The 13,026-nt window shown below is 41.4% G+C and overlaps 1 protein-coding gene across 1 annotated transcript in view; it reads right to left on the minus strand.

The window, feature by feature from the left end:
- exoc4 (exocyst complex component 4) overlaps window positions 1–13,026 on the minus strand; it is a 525,449-nt gene that overhangs the window by 418,915 nt on the left and 93,508 nt on the right. The window contains exons 5-6 of the mRNA XM_041202882.1: window positions 11,758–12,001; window positions 6,084–6,261 (exon numbers count right to left, since the gene is read on the minus strand). Of these exons, the coding sequence (XP_041058816.1) occupies window positions 6,084–6,261; window positions 11,758–12,001 (422 nt within the window). The remainder of the gene's footprint in view (window positions 1–6,083; window positions 6,262–11,757; window positions 12,002–13,026) is intronic.

Raw genomic sequence — 13,026 nt, forward strand, 5'->3', positions numbered from 1 at the left:
TTAAGTACTTCTGAAATGCAGTCGGTTTTAATGTAGGAAACACAGCAAAATCCTATAAACAGCAGTACAATAAATGATCAAATTATTTGTTTTAGATGCTGATTGGAGGATAAATATTGATCAAGGCCCCAGAACTGCCCTGCTCTACTTTGAATAGTGCCTCTGGATATTTTTCATCCAGAGAACTCAAGTTGTGCGTCAAGCAAACCAGGCGAGGATGGCAGATTTTGCACCTTGAACAAGTGAAGCAGTTTGTTTTTTATATTGCTGGTCCACATATGACCAAACTCATTGAATTCAATTTCACAATTTGACACATTGGAATTTGAACTCAGATGCATCTCATTGCTGTTGTGCTCACTCTATACCCACCCACACCTACCGAATGGAAATGTTATAATTCTTTTTAAATGGTTTTATTCACCTTCACTCTCACTTAGAATAAGTTATTTAACTAAACCCCGAGGTCAGTTTCTCCACACCCTTGAGCAGCTTTGGAGTGCATAGTCTCATTCTTCCTTTTTCCTTCCAAAATGCAATACGTGACATTCAGGTGAGGTGGGTGACTGCTCTTGTGACCACATGTGACTGAGTGTGGCATCAAGGATTCCTAGCAAAACTGGAGTCAATGAGACTCCAGAGAAAACTCCCACTGCTTGGAGTTATGTCTAGCACAAAAAAAGATGGTTGCAGTTGCTGGAGGTCACCTCAGCTCCAGGACATCACTGCAGGAGTTCCTCTGGGTAGTATCCTCGGCCCAGCCATTTACAGTTGCTTCAACAATGACCTTCCTTCCATCCTAAGGGCAGGAGTGGAGATGTTCGCTGATGATTGCACAATGTTCAGCACCATTCACAACTCCTCAGGCGCTGAAGCAGTCCTTGTCCAAATGTAGCAAGACCTGGACAATATCCAGGCTTGGGCTGACAAGTGGCAAGTAACATTTCCGCCACACAAGTGTCAGGCAATGACCTCCTCCAACATGAGAGAATCCAACCATTGCCCTTTAATGTTCAATGGCATGACAATTACTGAAAGCCCCACTAGAAACATCCTGGGGATTACCACTGACCAGAAACTGAACTGGACTAGCCATATAAATACTGTGGCTACAAGAACAGGTCAAAGGCTAGGAATCGTGCGACAAGTAACTCACCTCCTGACTCCTCAAAGCCTGTCCACCATCTACAAGGCACAAGTCAGGAATGTGATGGAATACTCCTCATTTGCTGGGAAAAGTGCAGCTCCCACAATCCTTAAGAAGCTTGACACCACCCAGGACAAAGCAGCCTGCTTGATTGGCAACCCATCCACAAACATTCACTCTCTCCAGCACCGACACAGTAGCAGCAGTGTGCACCATCTACAAGATGCATTGCAAGAATTCACCAAGGCTCCTGAGACAGCACCTTCCAACCCATGACCACTACACATCTAGAAGGACAAGGGCAGCAGATAGATGGGAACACCACCACCTGGAAGTTCTCCTCCAAGTCACTCACCATCCTGACTTGGAAATATATCGCCGTTCCTTCACTGTCACTGGGTCAAAATCCTGGAATTCCCTTCCTAACAGCACTGTGGGTGTACCTACACCACATGGACAGCATCAGTTCTAGTATGCAGCTCACCACCACCTTCAAGGGCAACTAGGGTTGGGCAATGAATGCTGGCCCAGCCAGCGATGTCCACATTACATGAATGAATAAAAAAAAAAATTCATTGCCTTTGCCAACCTGTGTTCATCTGAAATGTTACCATTCATCATATTTTTGGCAACATATGATGCAGCTTTGCTCCTTGTGTAATCACTTTAAACTGAGTGTTGCACACAGAGATTCTCTTCTGTCCTCGCAGCTTTGCATAAGGAAGGTGGGAATAAATGTAAAAACCTGTAGAACAATATGGTTGATAGCTACCAGCAACATTTTTCAGGATGGTGAGCTGCTAATACATATATGAGAGTAATACTTCATATTAACTGCTGGGCTACAAGATGACAACAGAATAATTGTTAATCATCATATCTTGTTTCTGGATGTTCAGTTGTCCTTTCTCCCAATGTTGGTACATGGCTCGGTATAGCAACCCACCCCCCAACCCCAACTTCTCCTGCCCGATGCCCTTGAACTGACCTTAATTAACAGTTTGTTTAATTGCGTAAAATACATTTTCAATTTTCTCTTTTCACCACTTTAAGTCAAACAACAAAAAAGTATTTTAAACCAGGCTTGTCCAAACTTTTCTTGTGGAGGGGGCCACATTTCAATTCTTCTCATACTCGGGGGCTGATGAGCAAATTTCAGAAAGATAAGGTTTGGTGCAAAATTAAACATTCAACGTCAATAAAAAAGCTGACGTGTGATCAGAAACAACTGAGCAAAAAAAAAACAACCACAACAACAAATTGAAAATTACGCAGGGGGAACCAGGGGAAGGCGGGGGAACCTGGGAGAGCCGGGAGAACACGGGGGAGAACAGGCGGGATGCGGGGAGTACCGGTGGAGAGCTTGGGGGAATGCAGCTGGGCCAGAACACTGGCAATCACAGGAAAGCATGGTGAACTCGCACTCCAAAGTCTCCCTCTCTCTATCTTCAAATACTCGTAGTTCCGGTGTATACTGCTCCTTCAATCACAGCCTGCTTCCCTCCTGTGCTCGATGCTGATCGGCTCACTGTTGAGCCCATCAGCATCAAACGTGGGAGAACAACAGGCTGTGATTGGAAGAGCAGGCCCCTGAAGTAATCTTCAAATACACCGAGCCATCTTACTGGTATTTTCAACATCATTATGAAGGCCACCGGTATAAAACAATGTATTAGGCAGGCTTTTGCATCCCTGTATTGCTGCACAAATAAAAGCAAAGGAAGCATTCATGCATTATTCTTTAACAAGAACTTCACCAGGAATATCAGGTGGTTCATGTACTGTGGAGAATTGCTAAAGGATTTCTGGAATGTTATGGTTCTGAAGGTGAGAAAAATCCATGAGGCATTATAAACTAATGAAACCTGCTCTTTCTGTTCTTATACATGTTGAATTTTACTTTTCAATGTGCTGATTCACAGTTTGTAGCCCAAGGCATACAGTCAGTCAGTTGGAGGGGGTCCTATAATGTTGTTCCAAGTGTATCTACTGCTGATTCACCTAGGGCACACATCCCAGATCGTACTCAGGCATAGAAAATCAGGCCTTGCCTGTGGAAGCCATTATTTACATTGGGTAACGTTAGGAACAACGTATAACTTTAGGCTTAACTTATATTTGTGTTAAGAAAGGCGGAACATGGTTTCAGTTTCATTTAGTTTTTTGTGATCTTGGTACCAGGAAGTCTGGAGGGCCTCTTGCAAAAAGGTCAGATTTTCTGGATTTGCTTCCATACATGCATTTTAAATCAGGTTTTACAATCTTTGAAGTGAAGAGAGGAGTTACAAAGGAGTTAGTATTTTAGTGATTTTGGGAAATAAACACAGTAGAAAAAAAAGTGCTGTTGTCAAGTGACAGGGATCCAGTAACACACAGAGACACAGGGAAATGCAGAAAAGGAGTTTTGAATGTGTGTGCCAGAGTGTGAACACAGAAGTTCTAAGCTCTCTGTTAAGAAATACTGCAAGGCTGTTGGGGACTGAGTTTAGGGAACTCATGTGTTTGCTCTGCAGTTGAACTAACAGTTGAGTTAAGAGTGTGGTTTTGGGTGCTTCAGGGAGATACACCAGCTGGGGAAAAAAGTATTCAGTGAATGCTCAGGAATCTGCCGGAAGAAGACCGTTTACAACTAGGCCAGCCTGAGCAAGAAGCCTTGGTGTTAAGTTAGTGGTAAATCTTCATTGGGTTTTTGTGTCTATAATGGCATTGCTGGGGTAAAAGGAATAGTGCGAGTTTGAATCATTTTCTTGCTTTTGAATTGAGATCTTTGCAAATTTGTGTGGTGTAATATAGTTCATTTTTTTTCTTGATTAATAAATGTTTTATTCTTTATGTTAAAGTTGTTCAGTAAATTCCTGTGAATTTGTTCAGTAATCTTCCTCCACATTTTTTTAAAAAGAAAAACAAAGTTGGGATCTATCAAGCCAGGTTTCACTCTGGGATCTGACTTTTCGTTGGAGCAGAGAAGACTGAGGGGTGACCTGATCGAGGTGTACAAGATTATGAGGGGCATGGACAGGGTGGATAGGGAGCAGCTGTTCCCATTAGTTGAAGGGTCAGTCACAAGGAGGCATAAGTTCAAGGTGAGGGGCAGGAGGTTTGGGGGGATGTGAGGAAAAACTTTTTTACCCAGAGGGTGGTGAGGGTCTGGAATGTGCTGCCTGGGAGGCTGGTTGCATCACATCCTTTAAAAAGTACCTGGATGAGCACTTAGCACGTCATAACATTCAAGGCTATGGGCCAAGTGCTGGGAAATGGGATTAGGTAGGTAGGTCAGGTGTTTCTCACGTGTCAGTGCAGATCGATGGACCGAAGGGCCTCTTCTGCACTGTGATTCTGTGATTGTCCAGTATTATCAGTTGGGATCGTAACAGTGGAAACAAATGTCTCCAGGGAGCATTTGAATCAATAAGTCATTCCATCTACCGATTAAACAATGCAACAAAAGCATTGTTTCAGTTTATAACTTGTCCTTGAAATCCAAGTCACTCACAGATCTGTGATAGTTTGTCGGATTCCTTAGTGGGGAGTTTAAGAGCTTTGTGGAAGCTGAATAATGTTTTTTTAATTAGGAGAAAAAGGCTTTTTTTAAAGAAAAACTCCAAAATAAGAAGGGTAACAGATACTCATCACAAATGTACCTTTGGGACAGGAAAGGGAACTTCTGAGGCAGCCTTTTCACCATGCAGTACACATGAAAGAATTGAGGTTCCACTTCTACTTGCTGCAGTAAATAATGCCAGTGAACATTGAAGGTTTTACAAGTTATATGTATATTGAAGGGAGCTGTAGTTTTTCAAACAGTTAAATATTTACTTTTAAATAACTTGCAAGTGTTTGAACAAGTGGCCCTCTGCGCAACATCAACTTCTGTAGTGTATTTATGTATGGAATTGTCTGTAACAATTGAGCAGGAAGATGCTCAAGAAAAATTAAGCACCTTCTCCCAGTGTATAAAAACTTTCTTTAACAGCACTTTTCTTAGCCTCCATCCTATCTCACATTGCGATGTGTGGTAGATGGTACAATATATATTCATTCCTACATCTGTTGTTAAGTCAAATCCATTATTTAATCTACAAACATTATTTATTCTATAACAGTGGAAATATAAGAGGTATTTGATTGATTATTAATCTATTTGAATATTCAAATGATAAGCCATCAATAGTGACATCATCAAGATGGTCCTGGGAAAGCAGCATCATGCATGGTGGAAGGGAAGAGAATAAAAGAGTGATTTGACCCAACCTCAGTAATACTTATGTATTGCAATAAAGTTATTTCACCAGAGATCAAACACACATCTTTGCTTGCTTTCCCATACACACATCTTTGCTTGCTTTCTCCTGAACTTTACAATGGTCTACAATTGGCCAATCATCCCAGTGCTGCAGTGTCTTGATTTAAGGGTATACAAAACGTGAGGTGACTTATCATTACAAAAGAGGTCTGGTCATATACAGAACAGGACAATTATTAAAGTAGCAAAATATTTGCCCCAAACTGACAGAATACCTCTGACATACAAGCACACCTTGCAATAAATCACCAAAGATAAGCCAGTATTGAAATTATAGAGTTACACAAATCTGCTTAATTACTTTTAATAGGTTCAGAAATATAGATGAGATGGGGGAGGGGGGAAATGGAAGCAATTCCAAAGAAATGGAGATGAAGAGGATGGGGGGATAAAATTTTCAAAATGGATTTTGTGTTTACTCTGTACAATTCGCAATACAGGTTCCCAAAAAATATCTTAAACTTGCCATTAATTCAACATGCTGTCCCTTTCCAACAGTGAGGCAAGCTGAAAGAGACCAGCAAATGAAACCACAAGGCAACAGTGGAGTTGCAGCAGACTAAATGAAGGAATTGATCATCCTCCTGGGATGCTGCAGTTTAAATAGGAGAAGTACAATGGGCTTTGGTTTACCTGAAGCACACTCTGGATCCTAGCCCACACTTCTGCCATGTCGTACAGTTTGATCTCGCTCACATTCAAACCAGAAGGTGACACAACCATTTGGTGAAGATAGCAGAGAACAACTTTATGGGCAGCAGCTACAGCGTAGAATTTTTCAAACAGCAACTCCAGAAGTTCCAGTAATAACCTAGAAACAAAAATCAAATATAATTCACAGTCTGCCAAACAATAAGATGCTTGTTAACAAAATGTCTGATGGGCCAGTTTCCTTTTCTGCATTTCTGAGCTTGTGCTGCTCTTACTATGAGGATCACTAATATTGTTGGAAAATCAGGACAAAGGGGAAATCCATTCATTTTGAAAACTGCATGAGATTTTAGTCTCAAGGTATGGGAAAGCAAAAGATAACTTATGCCAAACTTTCATCTTCAATTTCAATCGGTGGGTTAAAACTGACCGACTAAATTCTATGTGCAGTAGAATTTATTTTTATTTATTCATTCATGGGATGCGGGTGTTGCTGACTAGGCCAGCATTTATTTCCACTCCCTTAATGCCCCCAAGAAAGTGGTGGTGAACCACCTCCTTGAACTGTTGGACTCATGTCCTCCCTCCCAGAAACATGATAGGGTCCCCCTTGTCCTCACTTATCACCCCACCAGCCTCCGCATTCAAAGGCTCATCCTCCGCAATTTCCGCCAACTCCAGCATGATGCCACCACCAAACACATCTTCCCTTCACCCCGCTGTTGGCATTCCGTAAGGATCGTTCCCTCCGGGACACCCTGGTCCACTCCTCAATCACCCCCTACTCCTCAACCCCCACCTATAGCACCTCCCCATGCCCACACAAAAGATGTAACACCTGCCTCTTCACTTCCTCTCTCCTCACCATCCAAGGGCCCAAACACTCCTTTCAAGTGAAGCAGCATTTCACTTGCATTTCCCCCAACTTAGTCTACTGCAGTCGTTGCTCCCAATGCGGTCTCCTCTACATTGGAGACACCAAACGTAAACTGGGCGACCGCTTTGCAGAACACCTGCGGTCTGTCCGCAAGAATGACCCAAACCTCCCTGTCGCTTGCCATTTTAACACTCCACCCTGCTCTCTTGCCCACATGTCTGTCCTTGGCCTGCTGCATTGTTCCAGTGAAGCCCAATGCAAACTGAAGGAACAGCATCTCATCTTCCGACTAGGCACTTTACAGCCTTCCGGACTGAATATTGAATTCAACAACTTTAGGTCTTGAACTCCCTCCTCCATCCCCACCCCCTTTCTGTTTCTTCCCCCTTCCTTTTGTTTTTTTTTCCAATAATTTATATAGATTTTTCTTTTCCTACCTATTTCCATTATTTTTAAATCTTTTATGCCCCCCCCACCCCCACCAGAGCTGTACCTTGAGTGCCCTACCATCCATTCTTAATTAGCACATTCATTTAGATAATATCACCAACTTCAACACCTCTGTTTTCTTTTGTTCCTTTGTCTGTGACATTTTTGATGATCTGCTCCTATCACTGCTTGCTTGTCCCTCCAACAACACCCCCCCTCCACTTCTCCTCCTCCCCCCTCCCCCCCACCTTAAACCAGCTTATATTTCACCCCTCTCATTGTAAAGAAAAATCAGTTCTGTTGAAGGGTCATGAGGACTCGAAACGTCAACTCTTTTCTTCTCCACCAATGCTGCCAGACCTGCTGAGTTTTTCCAGGTAATTCTGTTTTTGTTTTCCATGTGGTATAGGTACGCACACACTGCTGTTTGGAATGGAGCTCCAAGGTTTTGACTCAACGACAGCAAAAGAATGGTGATGTAATTCCAAGTCAGGGTGGTATGTGGCTTGGAGGAGAACTTGCAGTTGGCAGTGTTTCCATGCATCTGCTGCTCTTATCCTTCCAGGTGCTGGAGGCCATGGGCTTGGAAGGTGCAGTCGAAGGAGCCTTGGTGAGTTGCTGCAGTGCATCGCGTAGATGGTACATAATGCTGCCACTGTGCTTCTTTGGTGGAGGGAGTGAATGTTAATATAGTGGATGGGGTGCAAATCAAGCGGACTGCTTTGTCCTGGATGATGTCAAGGTCTTAAATGTTGTTGGAGCTGCACTCATCTGGGGAAATGGAGAGTATTCGGTCACACTGCTGACTTGAGCCTTGTAAATGGTGGACAGATATTGGGGAGTAAGGAAGTGAGTTACTCGCTGCTGAATCCCTAGCCTCTAACCTGCTTTTATAGCCACAGTATTTGAATTGCTAGTCCAGTTCAGAAATTCAGTGTACACCTGCTTCTACTGTTACACGTGCATCAGTTAATGTGGTGAAATGTTACCTTGCATGACCATACAAGGCACAACTGAGCAATCCAGCCTTCACAAAAATCATCTTGCCCTTAAATCTTTGCCAACCATACTGCAAGGACACAAATGACAACTGAATCTTCCACAGAAAAAGAATACAGTTTTAAACCAAAATAAAAACTGTTAATCTGATTGCTCTCGAAGTGCTTACTTAAAGCGGTGCTTAAAACAAGCCCCACTCAAATGTCACATTGCAAATTTCTTCCAAAATTTTATTACTTGGTGTGATAATCTTAACACCAGTGATTGCAAAGTCCTCATTTCACAATAAGTATAAATGCTATTACATCAAAAGAACAATCAAAGTATTGTGGGGACTAAGGGCTATAAAATCTGCAGGACTGGTACTTGAAAAAATAGTCCTTTTGAAAAAGAGGCGCAGTTGAAATTAAAAGCAAAATATTTCGGATGCTGGAAATCTGAAACAAAAACAAAAACAAAAACAAAAATTGCTGGAAAAACTCAGCAGGTCTGACAGCATCTGCGGAGAGGAACACAGTTAACGTTTCGAGTCGGTATGACTCTTCATCAGAACTAAAGAGAAATAGAAATGTAGTGAAATATAAGCTATTTAAGGGGGATAGGAGAGTTGGAGCAGGATAGAGGGCCAGCGATAGGTGGAGGCAAAGGAGAGATTGCCAAAGATGTCATAAACAAAAAGGTCAAAGGGGTGTTGATGGTGTTGATAAATTTATACATTAGAACCCACTTCCTTGTTCAAGATAAAATGTTCTTTCCCAGCAAAATCCCTCTTGCCTATTATGTAACTACACAGTTTCATCATCTTGTGCTGCAGAACCCTTCCTTCTTATCATCTATAGATGTTGTTCTCTGAATATATAGATGCATTGACATAAGACACACACTACTTTTAGTGCATTAATTAAGCAGATGCATTTCTCCCAAGGCCTGAGACAGCCAGGGTGCCTTTAGGTATAACATGTCAGTTCCATTTGTAAAGCTCATTAAGTTTCCACATTCAACAGGCTAACATAAGACGACAATGAAGTTCTTGATTCTCTCTTTACTACCACGATTTTATGAAGACTGGGAAGAATTAGTTTCTGTCCACTTACATCTTCGCAATTTGTAATCTTATTGATTCTTGGAAAACAGGTCTATCAAGACAATTTGCACAGAAATGGTCATTTCTTGTAGCGATGTAGTCCTCAATTTATCACCATTTCAGAGCAATTAAGTTAGCTTACCAAGAAAAATGATGGAATTCAAATTGTAAACACTTAACTCTGAAGAAGCTAGATAGATTCCACACCGCAAATACACAAAACATTTCATCAGCTACAAACAAGTCTATGCACTTCATTATACTGCATGCTGTACACTTTCCATAAAGGAAGTACACATATCATGTCAACTTAATCTAAATGCAGTAAACAGCAGGGGCATGATGAGTAACTGATAAACAATAAAGACCTCATGGGGTTAACCTGATAACTCTTAAGCAACAGTTGACAATGAAGCAACAAAATGCCACAATTTGAATACAAGTCCTACTCATTCTTCATCAGGTATTTGGCTTTGGAGATAATTATTGAACTGAATGCATGCAGTCAATATGGAATTACTGCCAATGAATGGAATCAATCACTAGGTACATCCTTAAGGCCTCCAATTATAAGTTGAAACCAGGCAGGCATTTTGTTTTAAAATTCCTCCATTTTCCCTATTCAATCCTCCTTTCCTAAAAAGTGGCTTCAGCATTTCTATTGGTGCTGACAGCTGCCTAACACGAAATGTACCCATCCCTTCTCCATCCATTAATCTAGTCTGAATCTGGCCAAGCTGATCTTATCCTTCTCCAAAGTCCATACATATGCACTTTTCTAGCAGGCATCACTCAACAGCTTTCAGGAGCCAGAACTGTAGCATTCTTTTCCACTTCCTTGTCCACTGGAACATAAGAAAATAAGAAATAGAGGCAGCAGTAGACCATAAGGCCCATCAAGCCTGTTCCACTACTCAATCAGAATGTGCCCATGTTTTAGATTATCCAACCAGCAGAAACAATCTCAGCATCCACTCGGCATTTTATCGGTTTCAATGAGATCACCTCTCATTCTTCTGAACTCCAGAGAATACAAGCCCAATTTACTCAGCCTCTCATCATAGGACAACCCCATCATCCCAAGTTACCAATTTAGTGAACCTTCGCTGAACTGCCACCAATGCAAGAATATCCTTTCTTACGTGGAGACCAAAACTTCACACAGTACTCCAGATGTGGTCTCGCAAAAACCTTGTGCAACTGTAGCAAGACTTGTTTATTATCGTACTCCAATTCCCTTGCAATTAAGGCCAACATGCCATTTGCTGTCCTAATTGCTTGCCGAATCTGCACGCTAACTTTGTGTTCCTTTGCAAGCACACCCAAGTCTCTTCAAATGTCAATGCTTAGAATTTTCTCACCTTTTGAAACATATTCTGCTTTTTCCTTATGACCAAAGTGAATAACTTCACACTACCCAATATTATACCCCATCTGCTCTCTTGTTGCCCACTCACCTAACCTGTCTATATTTCTTTGCAGCCTCTCTGTATCCTTTCTGCAGCTTACTTTCCACCTAGCTTGGTATCAGAGCATGGTATTTAAAATCTGATACAAGTCACTAGCAAGACCAAATTCTCAATACTGCATGGAATGTTGCAGTCCTATCTTCAAAAGATCTTTATTGAATTCAACCACAAAAACAGGGTAAGGAAAAAGGGCATGGAAGGCTCCAGGATTCAGAGCTATAGTTAAGAAACTCAACACGGTAATTGATTTCAAGAGAAAAGAGATTAAGAGTTCACATGACTCAACTCTTTGAAATGCAAGTGTAATGGTTTACTTTTCTCTATTAAAATTCACCACCCCTCAGAACCACAAGCAATCTGCTTCCACTATGTTGGAAATGCCCAGAAAGGCCACATTTAGTGCAGCTGGGTAAACTTGTCCAAGCACAAACCAAATTTAAAACAGCATTTTCCAGTATGCTTGCACTGTGTAGGAAGTGTTCCTTGAAGGGCCATTGGCAAAAAGCAATGTTTTGATCAATCAGAGCTTATGTGAATTTAGGTTCAAAAGATTAAGGCACAGTATTCAAAACATGTCACTAGGTCAAAAGACAAACACAAAGAAGAATTTCCTCAGATAATAACGTAAGGACAGAGCTAAAAATAAGGAAATTTGGAGTAAAAATTTCTAAAATGGTGCTGGAACAGTGCTGCAACTCAGATCAATTTATTCCAACTTCACTAACGACACACCATTTTCAAAAGTTAATTGCCAGAAGTTCAGTGCCCCTTCCCCTTTTACAACTGCCGCACCTTTACCTGGGTTGATTCTCTTGTGAGAGGACTTCACCTCGCTGATAAGCATGGTCTGCAACCTGGGTTGTGGACCGTTTCACAATCTGTTCCAGTTCTTGATTGAAACGTTCTTTAGTGGCTTTGATTGTCTCAGGAATCTTTTTCAACTTTGCCAGGGCTTTTATCAGAATTCCCATAAAAAGTATGCTGTTCTCCTCTGGATCACTCTCTGGGTCCTCCTTTATATCTTGTAGGTTTATCTCCTTCACTGTCAAAATAGAACAAGTCCATATTAAATAAAAACAGCTAATGTTGATTCAATTTTTTTGGTGCTTATTATCTTCTTTAGGGCAAAGATATCTGCCTAGATTTTGCAGTCAGTGGCGAAGAAATTATGTTAGCCGTCATCACATGACAGTTGCCCATAGACTATTCATGGGCTTGTGAGCAGAAATTTGTGGCAGATCATTCTCAGCGCAGCGCTTTCTCAAAGGGACCTGTCCTCTGTACAAGCAGGGCAAGCAGAGCGGCTCAACAACCACAGATTGAAGCATCCTTACTGAGATAAAACAGGCCCTACACCAGGAAGTATAAATTAGGTTGAATTCACTGTAAAATCATGTACAGCAAACTAAATAAAGAGATGAAAATAAAGATGGGATCGAGAGAGAGGAATTAAAAGAGATTAAATTGAAAAAAATAAAATCTCCTACAATAATTAAATTCTTAAGGAATCAGACCCCAGCACATGTAGAATTAAATTTTCAGGGCCAAAGAGATTGCTTGGCAGCAATTATGACTTATCACTGCTGGTAAAAGTTCACTTCTACCTGAACACAACAGCATTTTATGGCAATTTTAATGGGTAACAAATAGTGAAGCTCAGCAACTTCATGCTCTAACAGCATGAAGCACAGCCTGTGGAGGAACAGGGTAACTTGACAACAGCTTCTGGACTTCCACATTTAACTGAGCGAGTACGGACTCAAAGTTGCTGCCCCATTCCCGCCACAATAATGGTGAGCATTGTTTGCTTCAAGATTACTCTCAGCACAAAATCCAGGCCAACATTTCTGCTCTAAGTCAAAGGTGATAAGTGTTTCTCAGGTGTTACAACATGCGTGTAAACCATCACCATACTTGGATGCAATCATAAGATAAACAGAGTAAAGCAGAGACTTGAAAAAATTGTTGAACAAGTGAACTTGTACCACAGAGATAAAAACAAAAAAACTGCAGATGCTGGAAATCCAAAACAAAAACAGAATTACCTGGAAAAACTCAGTAGGTCTG

This window comes from Carcharodon carcharias, chromosome 13 (genome assembly GCF_017639515.1).
Source record: "Carcharodon carcharias isolate sCarCar2 chromosome 13, sCarCar2.pri, whole genome shotgun sequence".
NCBI lineage: Eukaryota > Metazoa > Chordata > Chondrichthyes > Lamniformes > Lamnidae > Carcharodon > Carcharodon carcharias.